General features: G+C 32.8%; 1 protein-coding gene across 2 annotated transcripts; it reads right to left on the bottom strand.

Annotated features, from left to right (window-relative positions):
• Positions 1–518: 518 nt before the first annotated feature.
• On the bottom strand, positions 519–20,935 carry LOC113522077 (uncharacterized). 2 transcript variants are annotated; one of them, XM_031914726.2, is made up of 4 exons: positions 20,594–20,935; positions 4,304–4,583; positions 3,430–3,603; positions 519–945 (listed from the first exon to the last, which is right to left on the bottom strand). In XM_031914726.2, the coding sequence occupies exons 1-4, from the start codon at positions 20,742–20,744 to the stop codon at positions 666–668; spliced, it is 885 nt and encodes a 294-aa protein (XP_031770586.2). In that variant the 5' UTR covers positions 20,745–20,935; the 3' UTR covers positions 519–665. The 2 variants fall into 2 exon arrangements, with proteins under 2 accessions (XP_031770586.2, XP_052748543.1); XM_052892583.1 differs by lacking the exon at positions 20,594–20,935 and adding an exon at positions 5,649–5,834.
• Between the last annotated feature and the right edge of the window lie 1,822 nt (positions 20,936–22,757).

Raw genomic sequence — 22,757 nt, 5'->3', positions numbered from 1 at the left:
TGGAAGAGATTTCTTTCAGAGATAAGTCCCTTCATGCTAATAAGTTGTATTGATTATGTACTAATTTTGTCACGATTAAAAAAGCTTATAGCTTATAGTTTGTTTATAGCTTAATAGAAACTATAAAAAAACTCCTATGAATGACAAAATTTGAATGATAAATGTGCATGGTGTTAGTCGATCATGCATGGGCTTTTAGCGACCATGTAATTTCAGATATAGTACATTTAATACACATAATGTTAACAGAGATTTAAAAGAGTAACTGTTGAGTTTCTTGCGAGCTCTTTCTCAGCAGGTAACAATTCTCGGAACCCTGCAGTAGATTTAAAAAAAAAATGACGATTTAAAAGTGTTTGTAAACAAGTCTATTTATTAGGGGAACCACTTGGAGGTCGATCTGATAGGGGATATTGCTAGCAATGGGGCTATTAAGCCTAATTACTAACAATCCCTTCTTTCTCTACCATTTAATTTGCTTCAATAATAAAAAAAAAAGCAAAATGAAACTACATTGATTTGGTGATAAATTTGTATTAATTAATACAACAGTAAAGTATGGAGTAAGCGTAATTAGAGCGACTTGGGTACCACCGTTGTTGCTTCTCTTTGAATTGCCAACTTTCTGTCTTTTCAACTATTCAGCGCACTTTACACCGAAATGATTACCAGAATAACAGTAAATTCTGGAGCAATCTCAACGGGGAGGACTTGCACAGCGCCCTCTGTCGTGGACAGTTGTACTTCCTGACGCACATGGCGAATCTCCTGTCGCATTCGCACAATTTCGCCGCGCACCCGTTGATGAATTGATGCTGTGTGTCGTAGTTCTCGAGAGCACACAGAGGCTCGCCTTTGTAGCACTTCCAGTAGTAAGGCTGGAAGTAGACCGTAAAGATCGGACAGTAGATGTTCTCGTAGCAATCGTCGTGCATTTTGCAACATCTGTACGAGGAGAGAGGTTCAATTAAACGGTGGCAATTGGTGGCGAGAATTTACGAAATAATGTGTAATAATATGTATTTGGATCAAAGTCGATTTATCGTTATTCAAAATGACGGACGTACACAATTCGGTTGATTTTTTTTTATGTTTGTTACTTTACAACTTAGTCAGTTGTGAACCGATTTGGAAGATTCTTTTTTCATCTCAAAAGATATACTTACAAATTCGTTCTATAGAAATTTTATCAATATCGGTACAGCAGTTTAGTGTTCAAATCAAAATAACTGGTTTTACTACAATTGAAGTTGGATTTTTTGTGGTTTACATTCTTCATTGTTTTAACGTATAACCCAATTTGCATGCTGGTTTAATGAACAACATATTTGATATTCATATACCCCTTCCTTTCCCGTGGGTGTTCGTAAGAGGCGACTAAGGAAGGGCGAGGGATGGGCAGCAGCGTCCCACTTAAAACATCTGTAAAAGCCTAATTGCGGTTGCCTATCTATCTGCCAAGCATGACAACCACTGGCCAATCTCTCTTTATGGGGAAGGCTTATGTCCAGTAGTGGACAGTTAACGGCTGAAATAATATATATATAATTAAAAAAAAATATATTAAATAAAGTGTTCATAGATAATAAGGTAACTAGAAACAATTTGACTAACCACTTGCCTATGTTAGTGCATATGTTTGTGTAAACGTAAAATTATATTACGCTGAATGAAAGGTACGCATTCTCATACTTTATTTGTGTCTGACCGGTTTCGCCATTAAGAGACATTCAAATTTTATATGAACGTGCTGGGCTAGGTTGTTCACACTTTTAGCAGCCGACGTCTAAACTTAGCCGGTTTTTTTTATTAACTTTTTTATTTTACACGAGTATATATATATAGCAGCTTGTCTGGTATATTTAAATATATGGTGTAATATTATGTAACTTTAGTTAATTAGGTAATTCGTCGATTGATTTCTGGTAGTTGTATGTTTGATTTTGCTTGGTAGACAAGATTGATTTTTAAAACGGAGAACTATTGGGCAACCGGTTGATCCATTGTTGAGCAAGTGTTACTATCCAAAAAATAAACCCTTTATTTATATAAAAGTAAAACCTACAAACCTATTTTAACTATTACACTGTTTTGATATTTTCTTTTAAATTAGGAATTTAGCGGAAAAGTTTAATAGCTAAAATAGATTTAAGAGAGGTTTGGTGCTTTTATCAATAAGGGGAATATGCTTTCCAGGTTTTATATAGTCCATATTGATTAATATTATAACTGTGAAAGTGAGTTTGTTTGTTTGTTACATCTGGGCACCTTAAAAACTTAACTATATTTGGTATATATGTACTATATGGGATGGAGAAGGCTATGGCGTACTTTTTTATTCTGGTTAGCGAAGATATCCCAGTCACGTGGACTAAGTCACGTGTAAAAGCTAAAAAAAAAATTGTAGTTCCATTGAACTTTTTGTTTCTTGCATTACTGCATTGTGCTTTACTTCTGTATCCTTTTACGAAAATGGAAGTAATCAACTTGTTTATTACCGGGATAAAAATCGGGATTCTTTTGTTTCGGTAGAGTTAGCGTTAACTACCATTGTACACTTTCCACTTATGTAACAATGCGAAAGAGTATCATGTTATCTTTTTCTATAAATTTGAATTGCAAAAAAGCTGACGGGGCTTTAATGGAAAATGGAAATAGTCGCTTATATACATGAAGAGTTTCATGGACAACGGTACATCCTGTGTAATGCTAATAGTTCCCTTCATACTTTGCTATTTACGTGGACTAAAGTGTGCCTGCGTAGTGGGTATGGCGCCATGTGGTCCTGGCATAGAATGTGCCACCTTTTCTTTTCCCATGGGCGTCGTAAGAGATGATTACGGGAACTAAATGGTTGAAGGATGAGCAACTGTGTCCCTTGTAACACATCACCAAAATCTTATCACCAAGCCGTTATTTGTCCATTTCTAAACATAGGCCTCCTTCATAGATTGGAGGGTTTTGCCACTAGTTGCTACGCTTGGTAGGCGGGTTCGCAACCGCAATTGGACATTGGTGATGTCTCGAGAGGGACATCACCAAATATTTCTACATTCCCTTAAATGTTTGAACCGAAATATAGATATATGCAAGCGAAAATTCATTTCCAAGTAGATGCTTGGTAGTATCAAGTAGAAACATCTTTTTTATGCAACTTAGAATGGCAAACAAGTTGACGGTCCACCTGATGGAAAGTGGTAACCGTCGCCTATAGACGTGGGCAGTACTATGGACATAACAGAGTATACTGTTTCGCCCATGATACCCCCCCCATGCGTTGCCATTCCCGAGGACTCAGGTGTTATTCCTCTGTACCCTCTAAATTCACGCCATATCCCACCGTTCAAACCGGAACACAGCTATGCAAACACAACTGCTTCACGGTAGAAACAAACATGAATAAGACTTCAAATATTTTACAACGAGTACCTGTCTATGCCATCGGTCGGTTTCCCAGAGCCCAACAGGCCACAGTAGCAACCATAACCCTTGTAGGACAGGGGTTCGCAACCAGTGGCACAGTAGATCATGTTGTACAGATGCAGAAGTCCTCGTTTGCCGCGGCTGTCGCGTCTGCCACCGTTCGAGCGTGGGTTCACATATCTGTAAAATAAACAAGAAATCCGTGCAAATGGCATGTGGAAAATAAAGTAGGTTTTAGTGCGTTTATATAGATAAGTTATTCGATTTTTATCTGATTTTGTATTGTTGGAATAATACATATTTACGTTTACAACAGGTCAGTAACAATTGTGCTAATCGACTTAAAATTTATCATTATAAAAAAATATTAGGTACAAAATTAATAATTAATATTATTAATAAATTTAATTAATTATTAAATTCATTATTAATTGATCATTTCAATTTTGAATAGCATTTTCCTTTATTCGAAGGAGATTTTGTACAAAACTTTGTGTACTTCCGTGATTGTGTACGTCCGTTTTTACTGTTGAGCACTTGTGCTTAAATAGTTGTTTCGGTTTAAAGGGGGTCAATAGAAAATAAGGTTTGAAGGGGAATGAAATCACTAACACCACCATTTTCAGGAATGGAAACGAATGGGGGTACCATAATGGAATATTCTGTAAATCCCAGTTGCTGTTTATGTCTATAAGCGATAGTTTCTACTTTCCATCAAGTGGATCGTTGCCAGACGATTTTTCATAATAAAATAACCGTATAAATTATATTAACTATTATTTTAAGCAAAGATGGCTACTGATAAAGATTATGATAATAGAGACAAAGCCCATGCATGAGTAATACATTGTTGACTAAATATATGAGCAACTGGACTCACCTAATGCCTTTCAAAAATTCTTCTTCTGGTATCGAATACCGGAACGGATCTTGTGCGAACCCTACTAACAATCGACTTTGGCTTGACTCTTCTTTTTTTCTCTCTTCAGATTCATTGTCCTCTCTTCCCAACTCATTTTCTTTCCATTCTTCTTCGTTCCTATAGTCTATTTGTTTATTAAAACTACGTATAGGTATAGTATATGGCCTCGGTCGGTGCTGTAGTTGTGGGTAGTTGGTATTATTATATATTTTATCGTAGGTGAGCTCTCTCGACCAATCTGCAAAGGATTTTTGATTAATATAGTTTTTCATATGGTTTGAAGTATTTCTTTATTGTGGTAAAGTTCAATATTGTTTTTTTTAATGGATTAATAATTCAAGTTTTGTTCCACAAAAAAAAAACCGATTTCATTGTGACAAAACCATTTATTTTACTAAATTACTGAATCGATTTTGATAAAATTTCTTAGGGAGAAATCTCTGAATATATATCTTTTCAGATAAAAACGAACTTTTCAGATCGGTGTAGAACCGATGGAGTTTTGAGCTAACAAAAATAAAATAAAAAATTGAATTAAGGACCTTCTTCTATTTTATTTATTTATTTACAAGAAACGTGGTAAGTGTATAGATGTTAACAATAAGTATAAGTTCTCATATTTCGCTATAATTAGTGCGGATGGATAGGAAACATGATATGGATATTCATCTTGCACTTAAATCTAGAATTTAAAAACTCGAAATAGTATACTCTGTTATGTCCATGATACTGTTCATGTCTATAGGCAACGGTTACCACTATCTATCAGGTGAGCCATCGGCTTGTTTGCCATTCTAAGTCGCTTACAAAAATCAATTAATTAATACTTTAATACAGTATTTAGGATTTTAAAATATGTATTTATTACGTATGATAGAGGAAGACTTTTTACAAAGGTCGTTTGATTGATTATGTCTTTTTAACTAGCGTTTCTGCAGAGAAGTAGCTATATTTGTATAGATGTGTTTTGATGTGGCAAAGAAATTGTAGGATACGAAGGCATCAAGACATCATGCATATTACACGCACTTTCTGCAAAGGGGTCCGTTCATCATTTTGTTAGTTATTTTAAGTATAGATTTAGATCAGTAAAAGGTAGTGGTGTCAAAGGGATATAATAATAATAAATCTTAATAATAAATTATAATAATAAAAAATCTTTTATTTTCAGGTATATACCCAAAATTTACAGTCATTGCGATGATAATTTAATTATAATTAATAAAAAATTTTACATATGAATATTTTATAAATAGTAAACAATGAAGAATTAAAACAAAATAGCAAATAATAGGGAACCTACGCTTTGAAGGTGTTAATAAAAAATATTCACTGAAGTAGCACCTGTAGATATTAAATTTAAAAGCAAACAATAATTCAAATTTAAATGAAATAAAAATGGATAAAATGAAATGAAATAAAAATGAATGAAATAAAATGAAATGAATGAAATGAAAATAACTTTTTTTAAATGACATGAAATGAATTAATTTCGAACCATTAACAAAATCCTCTGTTGTGTCACGTACTAGATACTCTATGCCAACAATCTCATAGACAATAATAGAATAGGTGGAATTGTTATGGTCACAGATAACGTACTCGTATTATGTCTATGAATGGATCATAGCTGTGTTTAAAGGAATCAACCAACTGTGAAAATGAATGGTTCAATCATAATAGTGTAACATATATAGTTATATATCCATTTAAAATATTATCATTGGTTATTAGTTCTTAGTAGTAGTAGTATTTACTACCAGTAGTGAATAATAGGAGTAATTTTAATAAATGAGGATAAATGTGTCTTATTTGTGTCAATCTAGGATATTGTCACTCTGTACGTCATATTTCATTCAAATTAAAATAATAAGCATCTAAACATTTAAAGATCTTTTTTTCTTTCTTAATATTATTTTTCAGTTTTCCTTCTTAATATTATTTGGAATTATTTATTGTTACTAAATGAACTAATTTAATTATTATATAATTAAGATTTTCATCTTATTATTAATTAAATATTGAATTATCGAATTAAGATTTTAATTATATGTTATTTAGTAATTATTACTAAAGGCTTTTAAATTAAGTCAACATATTTATAGAAGAGAATAAATATCAGTTGAAACTATAAGGTACAAATTGAGCTATTTGAAATCAAAGAGACTTGTACTTGTTCAGTAACCGAATCGTTTCTCCATTCAGTAGCCGTAGTGTGCAGAGATAGGATAGATAAACTCTTTATTTGGGTCAAGAGATACACAAAATTTTTTTTATAGGTAACATAATCGTATCGTCATATTAGTTGTCATTAATTGCCCACTGCAGAACATATGTATTGAGTACTAACGCTTACTGCATGGCAATACGGATATATAATAATTTGCCTGTAAGTATCAGGAATTGTAATAATTTATCCTATTACAAAAAAATGCTCTTCAAGCTATTTATGGATAAATGTTATTACTCAGTAAATGAGTTTTTAAATGATAAAATAATTATAAATGATTAGATATGTGTTCACTTTGTTTTGTGTATATTTTTAATGATTTTATATTACAATGAATTGACATGAATAGATACAAAAAGTGACAAAATATTATTGCATATGTTTATGTTATTATAATGAAATTATTTTAATGTTTTGTTTAATAAGTTTTTATATTTGCACGCCTACAGTGTGGCAGAATAAGATTGGACTATTTTTCTTGTAAAGCAACACTAAATAAAAAGGTACCTTATTCCAGCAAATAAATGATTTCAATTTCAATTTCTTCTGGGAGGTGGAGGTTCACTAGTAGTTGCTACGTTTAGCTGGCGGTTTGGCAACCGCAGTTAGGCTTTGGAGATGTTTTAAGAGGGACGCTGATAGCCATCATAGGAAACATCAATACGGAATATAATTTAGCTAAAGGGTTCTCTAAAGAAATTTGTTATTAGATTATAACTTTATTTAGAGATATAATAATCTTCGAAAAATAATTTCATTTTGATTAAATATATATTTAAATTTATAGTTATCGTATCGTATTCTATGTAACGTTGACTATTATTTTTCTTATTTATTTTGCATAATGTGTGTATGAGAGATTCATCATGAAAGATTTTTTTTCTTTTTGTTGAAATAGAAAAAAAAAACCACTATCACAATTGTTGAAGCCATTCATTAATTTTCTGCTTCATTCACGTGCATTAACGTGGCATGCGTCTGAATTATCGATTCAAACTTGAACTCTAACGAAATGTAATTTATTTTCCGTCTAAATAATTATTATATTTTAATATTCCATCATTAATATTTTATGATTATGTAGTCACGCTTTCTGTAAAAATTAAATATTATTTCTAAAATTATGTATAATAATTGCAATGATTATGGACATATTATGTAATGCATTGTACGCGCGGCTACCTCGTCTTATAACTAGATCTATCATATGCATAAATTAAAATAAATTAATTTATTAACACTTTAATTATTTATATAAATTAGAGGAAAGTTTAAAATGAATAATAATAATAGAATATTGTATGGTAGTAGTAGATAAGGGCGTATCCTTTCCATCCTGTCCTGCCGTGTGGTCCTGGAATAGAATGAACCACCCTTCCTTTCTTTTGGGTGTCGTAAGAGGCGATTAAGGGAACTTAATCGTTGAGGGATGAACGGCAGCGTCCCTCCTAGACCATTACAAAACACCTAACAGCGGTTGCCAAACGTGGCAACTACTGGCAAAACTCCCCCATAGGGGAGGCTTATGTTCAGTAGCGGAGAGATAATGGCTGATAATATTTGGTATAATTTTACCATTAATTTCCTATAGTCGCCTCTTACGACATCCACAGGAAAAGAAGTGGTGGCGTATTCTATGCCGGGACCATACGGCAATAATAACTTTATTTGGACTTATAGGTGCTGTTTTACCATACCTGTGTACAATATTAGATAACCTGCAACTGATAATTGGCATCATTTTATTACAGACAGTCTGTCGTGACCAATTGTTATTATATGCTGACCCAGCCTTTGGTTATTAGCATGATGATAAGTCATCAATCAACTCATCACTCGCATAGTTAGTTTCAATTATTTTCTAGTAATTTATATTTCATATACATGTTAAAAACTTATTTTATGTGTGGTAACTCCCTGTTCTAAAAAACAATGTCAAAAATAAATCCACTCAAAGGAATCATGATTTTTTTTATACCACTGAGGTGGCAAACAAGCATACTGCCTATCTGATGGTAAGCGGTTACCGTAGCCTATGAACATCTGCAATACCAGAAGTATTACGCGTGCGTTGCCGATCCTGAAGAAACCTCTTTACCCTTCTTTTTTGTTTATAATGAATAAACTCAATAAATTTTTTCACCTACAATAATTATTTCAATAATTTTTTCAGCTACATTATCAGCGAGTGATATGGGCTGTATTTTATCTAATATATGCATGCAATCCATCTTGTATGCATGATGCATACAACATGCATCATCATCATCCACTGTGTAACACAGTTCTTTTCCATAATGAACGATCTTGAGGCACTTGCATCCATTGACTCTCAGCATTTGAGATCGTAGCTCCATTTAATGAGGGGGGGGGGTCCTCCTACACTGCGTTTGTCCGTACGAGATCGCCACTCAAGAACCTTTCTTTCTCATTAGTTGTCGGTTCTTCGAGCCATGTGATCAGCCCATTGCCACTTCAGCTTGCTTGTCCTTCGGGTTGTGTCTGTCACTTTGATTCTTTTACGGATATCCTCATTTCGTACGCATGGATTTTGGAAAATCAAATAAATAGACTTTTAGATCGCATATAAAGGAAAAACATATCAGATTTAAGTTAGGCCTTCAGAAATACAACTGTAAAAATTTTATTCAATTTGCTGTAATAGTTTTTGCGTGATATCGACACGAATGTACAGACAGGCAAAAATTCAAAACAAATATTTTTTTTTAGCTTGCATTGCTTCTATTAAAGTCTAGGTTCAATTTTATTTAACTTTCTTTTTTTTTCTTGCACCTTTTCACCGTTCTAGATTACCCGCTAATCATTTAGTCTCTCACTGCATTGGATTGGCTGGAAGAGATCTATTTCAGAGATAAGACCACCCTTGCTAGCAAATTGGTAAATTAATCGCTATATCTTTTTATTTCAAGTGTAATAAAAATAAATATAATGCATGATATTTTTTCTTTTAGCTACATGCTTGCTATGTGAATATAAAATCATCATTTCTCAGTCATTATTCCTTGCTATTATACACATCTGATTAGCGATGTATTGTAGTTAATTTTATAATTTCGTACTGTATTGCAAATCGATCGCTTATCGCAGGCTTAAAAAATTTGACAATTGACCTTTGCGGACTTATTCAAAATGTAATAAAATATAATTCGTAAATACGAAGCGATGATTTTCAAAGCACCTTGACATTATAAGCTAGGTTATAATAATGTCAAGGTATTTTTGAAGGCACTAAAGCTAAATACTAAACATGCACACTGTTTTTTTTGAATGAGTTATAATGGTATGGTAACCCCGTCTGCGCTTCGGTATACACTGGCGGGGCACCAGTGACAGATGACAGATGAGGATGAAAGCAGGTCAGTTAGCCTATCCTGACGAATTCGACTAGAATTAGCCACGATGGTTCCCAGGGGGAACCGCGTGGAGGTCGACCTAACAGGGTAATTGCTAGTAATAGGGCTATTTGACCCCCTTACTAACAATCACTTTCCCTCCACATCACACTGTTAAACCCTAGTTGAAATAGCATTGATAGATTAATGTTGTAATGATAATCTAATGTTAATACAAAATAAATCAAAATCAAATCAAATCATATTTATTCGCTTGCTACATGGTACAATAAGACGTTACATACATATACAGGAACATAACATGCAGCACCCCGCGGAGGTATGCAAATGTTAAAATGGTTTTATGTCTACATTACATATTACAATTATAAAGTCCAAACATTTTCCAAATTACATTATTCCCTATGTCAAATTATCATATAAACTTAATATGTGATGTGGTCCCGGTATAGAATGGGCCACCGCTTCCTTTCTCGTGGGTGTCGTAAGGGGCAAGTAAGAGAACGTAATGGTCGAGGGATGGGCTCAATAAAAACTTAATTGGGGTTGCAAACCCTCCGTTATGGGGAGGCCTATGTCCAGCAGTGGACAGTTAATGGTTTATATGATGAAAATATAAAATAAATGTAGATTATTTATTTATTTATGTACATAACAAATATACATATGTGGCATATAACACCTAAAGGCGGTCTCTACCAGTCAATTATGGGGCAAACAAAGAAGTATGGTGGCGGTATTTAATTTTATATAATTACTAAATGGATGAGATATGGGCAGTAGCGTTTTTCTTTAAATATCATTAAAGCCAAACGGTTGCCAAACCTCCTGCCAAGCTTGGCAACTACTGGTTAAATCTCCAAATAGAGGGAGACCAATTTGGGTACTAAAATACTAAATAATAGTTATTGGTAGGTATATATGTTATTTACGTATTATGTTAATAGTAAAAAATGTTTTTGATGCAACCCTAATGAGGTATTGTTAGGCGTAACGTTACTGCTATATTTTTATTTAATAAGAACTGTTTATTATATCATTCCCATATTATCTCATTAGAGTCGTTGTGATGGACTCGACGGTAATGTTTACCGTTCCAATACGGTGGTCAGTTACATAAGAGAAAGCTGTAATGTCGACCAAAGATGCGGTATTCTAATAACTCGGACGTTGCCTCCGATGTGACCGGTTGACCGACTGCGAAAGTGAAACATGGTCAATGTTTATATACTAATTTGTATTACCCGAGGGAGACTGTACAAAAGTCGATTGCTTGGGTACCTCTGTCCCATACGTTTTTCAACCGTGAAGCAGCTGTGTTTGCATGGATGTGTTTCGGTTTGAAGGGTGGGATATGGCGTGAATTTACTGGGTACAGAGGAATAACACCTGAGTCCTCAGGAATGGCTACGCATGGGGGGTATCATGGGTGAAACAGTATACTCTGTTATGTTCATGGTACTGCTCATGTCTATAGGCGACGGTTACCACTTTCCATCAGGTGGACCGTAAGCTTGTTTGCCATTCTAAGTTGTATAAAAAAAAAGAAAAAAGAAAAGAATGCTGAACTCCGCCAAGGGCCAACAATTTCCAACATCAACATTGATCCAGATCAATATTTAAAAATATTTTCGATTATTTAAATAAATGTCATGTTAACATCACCAATAAGTTTAGAGCATTAGTGAATTGAGTATTATAAATTGGAGTGGGCATTTAAAAACGACAAGTACTAATGTTCCATTTGTTTAGCCCTTCATTTGACCTGACCCACCGCCTCCCACCTTGACTCCTTGACCTATTGAAAAGTAATATGCTGTACCATCATATTTTTACTTCGTATTGAAATACTCATTAGTCATAAATTGATCAATGATCAGTCTCCTATGAATGGGGGGAAAGGGATTGTTAGTAATGGAGACTGAGAATCCCATTGCTAGCAATATACCCAACCAGGTCGACCTCCTCGCGGTTCCCCCTGGAAACTATCATGGTTAATTCCTGATGAATTCATCATGATGGGCTAACTGGCCTGTTTTCATTCTCATCTATCATCCTTCACTGGTGCTCCGCCAGCGTATCCCGTTAGCGCAGGCGGGGTAACCATACCATTTTCACCCATCAAAAAAAAAAAAGTCTCCTATGAATAGAATATAACATATATAACTAGCTTTGTGCCCTCTACTTCTTGGTAAGCGGTTACCGTAGCCTATGATCGCCTGTAAAACATTACACGCGCGTTGTCGACCCTGAAGAAACTACTTTACTCCATTTTTAAAGAGCTCCATGGTATAATCCCTTTGAAAAAAAAAACATTTCGAATGCCATTATTTCGGTCGATTTTTCCGAAATTTTCTATTGGTATCAAGATTTGAGTTGCGATTGAATGACATTGTCTCAGGCTGTTAACCTTCTGTCTCGATTGAATTCTGTATTAAAATAGGAAAATAGTTTTCAATTCCATTATTGTATAGATGTAAATCTCCTATTTCTATAGCATAATTATGTAAATGTAATGTGAAATACGTGTCATGTATTTCTTTAGTATGTACATAGAATACTTTATTACTTATTATATGTTATTGCTTTTGTTTGCAAAAATGATTGATTGCAATAGTTTACCAAGAATATTCATAAAAGTTTAGCATTTTTGAAGTTTTCAATTTCTTATTAGTTTTTGATCATCATCATAGCATATATATATATATATATATATATATATATATATATATATATATATATATATATATATATATATATATATATACATATATAATTAAATATACTGTGATGCGTTTGATAACTAAAATTTATTATATTATTTGAACCATTTACTGTCCACTGCTGAACATAAATAGGGCTTTTGTATAAGGGGATGTTTTGTCAGTGGTTGCCATGTTTAGCATGCGGGTTTGCAATCGTAGTTACGCTTTGGTGATGTTTAAAGAGGAACGCTGCTGCCCATCTCATGGCCTAATGCCGATCAGGGGGCGGGGGGAGGAGATCGTTCGTAATGGGGAGGTTAGTCCACATTGTTATTAATATATCCCATCAGGTCGACCTCCACGCGGTTCCCCTCGGAAACTATTTTATTGTTGAATTCGTCACGATGACTGACCTGCCTTTTCATTCTCATCTATCGTTTTTCACTGGTACCCCGACAGTGCATACCGATAGCGCAGGTGGGAATGCCATTCGATTGTCATCCATTTAAAAAAAATACCGATCAAGTCTCGCTCCAAACTAAAAAAGTAACATTATTTTATTATCATCCAAATATGAAAAATTTGAGGTTTGGGCAAGAATGAATGAATGAATAAATTTTGACGTCATCAAGATCTTAACCAATTTACGTCCCATTGCTGGTCACCACTCTCTATTTAGAATTGACGGATATGAGCCTATTATTACTACGTTGACCAATTGGTTTGGTATAGAGGTTAGTTTCGAGTTTGCTTTATACTGTTCTTGTTGTTCAACTGTGGTTGTTCATCTTAGTTGCTTCTTTTGATATTCTTGGAAAGAAAAGAAGTGATGACACATTGTTTTCTCACTCTAACATTATAAGAAGGTTGACGTATGTAGGTCGGTGTCTTTTTCAGAATAGAAAATTTTTCAATCTTAAAATTGGGGTAAATTTTTGTAAGAGTAAACATACATACATGAGTACATGAGAGTAAACTTCTGTTGATTGGAAAAAGTATTATCAAATCTTGCTTAGAATTGATAAAGGTAATATAAACATTAAAAATACAGGTGAATTGAAAATTTCATTCTGTTTGAATTGGCTTAAAAATACATTTCTTATTTTGTTATTTCTTTTAAAATTTAATGTACACCCTATTCCTGAGTGCGGTTCTATAAGTTATCTCTTTTTATTCGTTTTTTAATTTAACAAAAAATTGTGAATAGACAAACGGTTTCTCAAGGTTGGCTGGAAGAAATCCCTTTAAGGGATAAGTCCGCCTTTGTACATTTTTCTTATATTTACTATCTATACTATAACTGATTGTACAAAAGCATATATATAAATAAATATGGTTTGTGTCCCCGGCCGTGTGGTCGTGTGGTCCCAGCATAGAATACGCCATTCCTTTCTTAACCGTGGGTGTCGTAAGAGGCGACTAAGGAAGGGCGAGGGATGGGCAATAGCGTCCCTCTAAAACATTTTTAAAGCCTAACTGTGTTTGCTAACCCGACTGCTAAGCATGGTAACTATTAGCAAAACTCCCCTAAGGGGAAGGCTTATATTCAGCAGTGGACAGTTAAAGGCTGATATAGTGATGATGATGATGATGATGTAAATAAATAATTAAATAAAAGGGAATATTTTTACTTAGATACAGTACAACTAAAATCTGTACTATTCAGGAAGTTTAAACATATAGAGGATATAAAAAGAGATCCGGTTTTACAACAATCTCCGTTTAGGTTTAATCGAGGTGACATGCCGAGACAGTTTATTCCTCTTCTGGTATACTATCGTTAAGTTGTTGTAACCTTCTAAAAATGTTATAAGGATATTATTGAGCGAGATAAATAAAGGATCGTTGATTTATAGTCGTAATAAGTAGCAGATTAGTAAGTTGGTTGGAAAAATAGTGTTAATATAGAAACATATTTATTTATTAAAAAAATATATATACATATATATTATATATATATATATATATATATATATATATATATATATATATATATATATATATATATATATATATATATATATATATATATATATATATATATATATATATATATATATATATGCATATTTTTGGTAAGCTTTACAGTTGGACCAATGCACTCACCAAAAACCAAAAATAGAACATTATTTATTTATTTATTTGTAAAAGAAAAACCAAGACTTATTTTTATAAAAAGTAACTATAAGATAACAACAATAAAGTCACTTGTAGGTTTTCACCAACAGACGCAATATACAAATTTTGTAAGTGCTTGTCTCAGATAAAAAATTCAAAGAGTATTAAGATTATTTGTCCCAAGCACCTACACATGTGAGGCAAACATGCATACCTACTACATATAATATAGTGAATAATATCATATAAAACAAATGTGCTCAATATAAAACAGATAATTCTTAGTCAAAAAATTGCCTACTCAGTGTAAAAATTGCCTCACTGTGGATATTTATACTATGAAAAATTATAATAATACAAATAATACATTAGTGGTAAAAATTTTAACTATATTATAAAAATAAACATTAAAAATGCAATTCGAAAAAAGGCTTGCGAAATTCTGTGGCAGTATTATATTTTAATGGTGGAAAAATGAGTAATTATTTATTAAGCACGAACGAACGGAGATGTCAGTAGGGATCGTTCTAGAGTATCTAGAGGGATGTGTGACCAAATAGGCGACGTCCTGAAGAAGGATCATATTAAAGGTATCCATAATTGATAAGCGTGTATCTACATGTGTGTATATAGTGAATAGATCGATGAAGGTGGAAAAGGCGAAAGAGCTCGTGTCGCAAAACGTGCGTGAATAAAATGGTAGTCGGAGATTGAAGGCTAATATGGAAGGTTGTAGAACTTCTGATAGTAACAGTAGTGGTCAATCTTCGTGATGGTAGTCACATACCTAAACACTAATGATAGGTAGTGGAATTAAACATTTTTTTTTATTCAACTTAAAATGGCAAACAAGCTAATGGCCCACCTGATGGAAAGTGGTAACCTATAGACATGATCAGTATTATCGACGTAACAAAGTATACTGTTTCGCCCATGATACCCCTCATGCGTTGCCATTCTTGAGGACTCAGATATTATGCCTCTGTACGCTGTAATTTCATTGCCATATCCCACCCTTCAAATCTAAACACAACCATGTAAATATAAATGCTTCACGGTAGAAACACGAATGGGACAGAGGTGCCCAAGCAAACGACTTTTGTACAAAGTGTCCCTCTAGTATAATAATCTGGTATAAAATATATCTAGTCAAATACTAAGTGATATGAACTTGGGCAACATAACACCTAGTTCAGTAAAATATTAATGGAATCATAGGCACAGTGAGATAAAGAATGTAATAAGCTTAGTCTAACAATGCCACCAACGCGTTCGGTAACATACTTAAAATAATGTCAAATGATAATCGCACTGCTACGAACAATCGCATCGGAAATGCGTTGTGTAATCGAGTTAATGCGGCATCGATTACCGGAGTCGGCGTTCCGTGCGATGCGACTAACCTATTCGAGATGGTCGCTTTTCATCGGAGATATTTTCTAAATGGGGGAAAAGAATTGTTTGGCAAGCTTTTTTTATTATAATGGTATTTTACACAGTAGTCAACGTAGTAACTATTAGACGTTAAGTCCGCCATATGTACACTCATTATTTTTTTTTTTGATGAGTGATAATAGTATGGTAACCCCGCCTACGCTAACGGGATACGCTGGCGGAGCATCAGTGAAGGGTGATGGATGAGAATGAAAACAGGCCAGTTAGCCCATCATGATGAATTCATCAGGAATTAACCATGATAGTTTCCAGGGGGAATCGCGAGGAGGACCTGGTTGGGTACATTGCTAGCAATGGGATTCTTAGTCTCCATTACTAACAATCCCTTTCCCCCTCTAACTTATATTATATAATTGTGCATTGAGGTTTAAATAAATAAATATATAGCGCTGATAGAGAATAGAACTTCTGATTACAAGGTTTATATATTATATAGATATAGTACATTAAATTAAATATGTATTCCCCTATTGCATTAAAACATACAGTAATAATAACAATTGGAAACAATGTAAACAAAGGTGAATTTATTTCTGAAAGAGATCTCTTCCAGTCATCCCAACATAGTCGTATAAGAAGTAGTGAGTAGGCAGCAATAGTGCATAACAGAAATCAAAACAATAATAATAAGTATTTATTAAATTTACATATCATTATATTTATATTTGAAATAAACAATACTAATACATATACCCCATACATATTTACATATATATAAATATAAACCTGCTAAAAATAATTATCTATATGTTAAATATATAATTATACAACATATACATACATATTAAACAAAAAAAAAAAAAACACAATAATGGCAAACATGTAACTAATAGCAGCAGGCAATAGTTAAATAACGGTAGACAGATAATGTGATTTTGAAATTATATCCGAACAACTTTATAATATTTTCATAACCTTATTAATATTGTAAACCTGAAGGAGAGTTGAATTGTTTGTTATTTGTTGGCATCTTACCGCTCCGGTCGATTGTTATGAAATTGGGTGTGTGTACGTAGAAATGCGTACAATTTAGAATGGTGAAGAACTTAGGCCAATTTTTATACCGGTCAATTAACATATTCATAAATATATAAGGATATAATTATGTGCTCATTTACATATATTTAGCGTTACATTTATTATTTTAACATGCCACCTATCCATTCTTTGATTTATTCTACCCAAAGACTGTTTGAAAGAGATTGTTTACCAATAAGACTGCCTTTTGTATTACACTATGCCACAGACAATATAATACTTATTGAAAATCCTTTAACAAGTCCTGTTATATTGGTGAAAAAAAGTGTTAAATAAATAAATAAATATCTCGGTGACGTGGATAAAGTCAAGGTTAAGAAGTCGTCAGAAATATATATGCCAGTGATCTTATAAGCTTTTAAATTTTTAATTTTGGTTATGGAACCTTAAAGGTATGAAATATAGTAATACCTTAAACAGTTTAGTTCCCTAGCAAATTTATTTACATAGGCCCTTCATATAATAAAAGGCATTAGTGACCTTTTGGTTACACTTTAGTAATAGAATAGGAGGTCAATTAATCAAGATTTTCACACAAGTGATAATAATATTAATTGAGTTTATGTACGTGTGAACGAAATAAAAATATGACCTGTACCATAATTACAGCTGTAACCACTGATGAGGTAGACAGAGATATACCATATCAGCCGTTGATTGTTCATTGCTGAATATAGGCCTATGATATACAGTTTTGATCTACCCATATTAACTCATTAACTAGACGCATATTCGTATATGAGAGGCTTAATAATTTTTGTCGATTTTGAACTCACATCTCTTTATGAAAAATTTTGCTCTAAAACAATGCTAACAATTTTAATTTTATCTTGTAGATATAATTTCCAAAAAAAAAAATATATTATTTCACACTTGAAAATAGGAATGAATTTTTTTTTTATTTATTTAATTATCATACATAAATACATTAAAAAAATAGAATTTTTAGTACCACTTAAACCTCTTGGGCTTGTGTGTGATACTTTACACTCGGTTCTCAAATGTCACTATTTACATTAATATTCTGCTGTTTTACCAAGGTTGGACAGTAAATAAGCTTTCAGTTAATAATAATTTCGCATAAAACAGTATATTATCTGTAGTTGTTTCGCGGTACATTCGAATGCGTGCTACGTAATGTTGATGACTTCTTAATTATTTTAATTGTACACAAAAACAACAGCCGGTCGTTGTGACATTTCATTGTTGAAAGTAGAAAGAAAAGAAGGCAGGTTTATTTGGGGTTGTATGTGTATATATATGATATTATATATTGTATGTACAGCCATACAGTTGTTTAATAATTTAACGAATTTTTATAATTGACATGTCGTTAGATTCGTTTTAATTATAGGAGTGTCCAGGTTATTCAATGCTAATTTTATATTAGTATAAATAATAAAAATAAAATAATATTTTCAACATTTTAATATAATATTTACCAGAGGGAGACTTTGTACAAAAGTAGATTGCTTGGGTACCTCTGTCCCATTCGTGTTTCAACCGTGAAGCAGCTGTGTTTTCATGGCTGTGTTTCGGTTTGAAGGGTGGGATATGGCGTGAACTTACTGGGTACAGAGGAATAACACCTGAGTCCTCAGGAATGGCAACGCATGGGGGTATCATGGGCGAAACAGTATACTCTGTTATTTCCATGGTACTGCTCATATCTATAGGCGACGGTTACTACTTTCCATCAGGTGTACCGTCAGCTTGTTTGCTATTCTAAGTTGTATAAAAAAAATTAAAATAACATCAGTGTTATTGCACTGGATCAGGGATTTGATTCATTGGCGCTTTCAAATGTTACAATATTATGAACGTAAAAGTGAGTTTGTTTGTTTTATCACTTCATAGTATCTTAATAGGCTTAAGCAATCATTATGATTATATATTATGATGATATATATATATATATATATATATATATATATATATATATATATATATATATATATATATATATATATATATATATATATATATATATATATATAATATTCCAGTCATGCAGATAAAGTCGCAATTGACTGGAATTTTTTATTTAACAATACTGTTTCGGTGTTACCATTGTTTGTTTAAAAAAAAAGCATTTTAATGTGTCTTTTAGTTATCTAGTACTCCCGGTACAAACTCTGTTTAAGTTAGGATTTTATAACACTACATATGTCCTTAGATATGGCCGTGTCTAGACATGAAAGATATAAGCCTTGTGGCTATTTTTTTTGCCCCCAGCCTGTGCTATCGGTATATACTGGCGGGGCACCAATGAAATATGATAAGTAGGGTTGAAAACTGGTTAGTTATTTCACCGTAACGAATTCCACAAGAAATAACCACGATCGTTTCCAAAGGGAACCGCGTGGTGGTCGATCTGATAGGGTACATTGCTAGCAATAGGCCTGTTAGACCGCATCACTAATAATTCCTTTTCTCCCTTTAGTATTTATTTATTAGACTATAATGTACCTAAGAATAAATTTTATAAATGTAAATTTACGTATTGTTTCGTTTGAGATAAGAGATTATATTTTTTTTTATCTTTAAGTTGTGGATACAATTTAGATATTCAAATAGGATTTTATAGTACCTGTACTCTGGTCTTGTTATTATTAATTCAATAGGTACATACAGTGCTTGTGGGCCATTAAAAATACTTTAAGCTTTATTAAGCTGTAAGCAATGTTAATTTTGTTTGGAATTTTAATGTAGTGCCTATGTGAATATAAAAAAAAAATCGTAGTTGGTGTTTGGGATTTAGTACGCAGTTTTACTGATGGTTTTACAATATAAAATGTAAAGAAATAGGATTATACTGTAGAGGGACTAAAACCAGTCCAGTTTTATACCTATAATAATAATAATTTCTTTAATCGGATTGGTCAGGAATTAACCTATCTAGTTAAAATGTAGCGTAAGTTTTATTATCGTTTTATACATATATAAACCTCTATAATATTTATTCATAACTAGATTTATTCCTTAGCTTCATCCGAATCTGTACATCTGTACACTGTACATACCTCGCCGAATACATCTTATTCTATATTAATGTATAAAATTATTTATTTTACGAAATATTAATATCATAGAAGGAAGTAAATAACAAAAGTCCTGACTTTTTTATTCATAATAATTTTATTTTAACTAAAACGGAAAATTTGGTAACGATATTCGGATGTCTGTTATTCTATTACGCTTAAACAGCTGAACGGATTTGAATTTGAAATTTGGTACTTATACAATTTTGAATATATAGTTTTTTTTTGTAGGCAAGAGAAAACTATTCATTTGTCGTAATTACTTACTTAAAATAATTTGTTCATACCTGAATCACAGATAATTGATGGCACAAAACATACTATGAGACTGGCATAAATAGTTTTTATATAAGTTAGTTTTCTACGTTTCCTCATAAAATTGTTTACTATCTTTTTGTTCACATTTTCACAAACATCTGTTTTTTTGCACTCCATCATTTTTATATGCAAATGAATAAAACACACTATTTTTTATTACATTTTGATAAGTATTTTTTTTTTATTAAATTACCCTAATTATTAATATATTTTTATTATATAATTAAACACAAATTTTGTTAAAAATGGAGTCGTTAAAAAGCGCGGGAAGACACGCGCGGAGCATGCGCAGTGCTCGTATAATGATCGTTCTTTTTTTGCGGAGGCTATTCTCCCTCTATGTCTCTATGCAGCATTCTCAACACAATAACATTAAATGTATTCTATTATTTCTATAATCGTGATTAATTTTCCACTCTACATATTGCATTTGTTCCTTTGTTTGAAGTGTACATTGTTAGTCTAATTAGGTAAAGTATTGTATGAGCTACCTAGATTGCTCAAAGATTGGTTAGATCTGTGGTATCTATGACTTTAGGATAATTAGGATCTATTGATCAAAAATTTCTGAAGGAATTCAAATTACTTGTGTCTCGCCTAATTATAATCTATTCTTTTAAAAATAATAGGCTCCTTTTTGTGAAATTAAATTTAATATTGTAATAAATAAATAAAATGTTTATAAAAATTAAAAACATGACTGCATTCCAGAAAATAACAATATTATGTCAATCACATTAAAGTATTAATCAGGGTTTATTATTTATGTATTTTTTTACTTTTACCCAAATATTTTTTTTTTATAGGTGACAATGGTATGGTAACCCCGCCTGCGCTAACGGGATACGTTGGCGGAGCACCAGTGAAGGGTGATAGATGAAAATGAAAACAGGCCAGTTAGCCCATCATGATGAATTCATCAGGAATTAACCATCATAGTTTCCAGGGAGAACCGCGAGGAGGTCGACCTGGTTGGGTATATTGCTAGCAATGGGATTCTCAGTCTCCATTACTAACAATCCCTTTCTCCCCTACCCAAATATTAATATTTTTTTCCCCCGATTCATACGATTTCCTTTATTATTCATTATGTAATGTATATTTTACTACGTAATGCTACATAATCACAAAGGAAACGATGAAAAAAAAAACAGTTAACCTCTCTTACCCTCCGTTTCACTACCTCCTATTGCTATATTTTGTTGTGTTTGCAAACACGAAAACTGTAAAAAATAACTCAAATTTCTCCAAATATTTCTTGAAGAGTTTAATTTTACCAAAATTTCTTGAAAAGAACAGCTTTCTGTTTTTACCATTAAACTCGTTACTTGTACAAAGCTTTCATCATCATCACCATTTCAGCCATTATCCGTCCACTGCTGGACATAGGCATCCCCCATAGACTGCCACAAGGAACCGGTCCTGAGCCATCTACATCCAATGATTTCTTGCAATGCATTTGAGGTCGCCACACCATCTAGTGGGGGGTAGTCCTACACTGTGTTTGCCCGTACGAGGTCGCCACTCAAGAAACTTTCTTCCCATCAGTTGTCGGTTCTTCGAGCTATGTGACCAGCCCATTGCCACTTCAGCTTGCTTATCCTTCAGGCTATGTCGGTAACTTTGATTTTGTTGGGGATATCCTCGTTTCGGATTTTATACGCAAATAAACTTCGAGAATAGCCTTCACAATAGTACAAAGTTTTATGCAATTAATAATAGATAAACGGAACCATTTTTATTCAAAATAGTAAAAAAATACTCTGGCAATGCTGTTATTAAGATTTTTATCATTATACCTATCTATTCCTTAGACGACAGATTTAGCCATTATGAATAACTGGTTATATGAGGCTTTTTGAGGAATTTAAAACCGGATCCTATATGGTTATTATGGCTGGACATGTGAGATGTTTATTACTACTATTATTATTGTCAACCGACTTCAAAAAGAAGGGGTTCTCATTTCGGTCGTATTTTTTATATTTGGCACTCGGTGGAACTTTATATACAACACAAAGTTCTTGTTATGGAAGAGAACAACGTTTTTTTATGTAACTATGAATGGCAAACAAGCTGATGGCCCACCTGATGGAAAGTGGTAACCGTTGTCTATGGTTATGAGCAGTATTA

The sequence above is a fragment of the Galleria mellonella genome, unplaced genomic scaffold (genome assembly GCF_026898425.1).
Source record: "Galleria mellonella isolate WM207_F2 unplaced genomic scaffold, CSIRO_AGI_GalMel_v1 utg159, whole genome shotgun sequence".
In the NCBI taxonomy this organism is placed as follows: Eukaryota; Metazoa; Arthropoda; class Insecta; order Lepidoptera; family Pyralidae; genus Galleria; species Galleria mellonella.
This window is presented reverse-complemented; position numbering and strand designations above follow the sequence as displayed.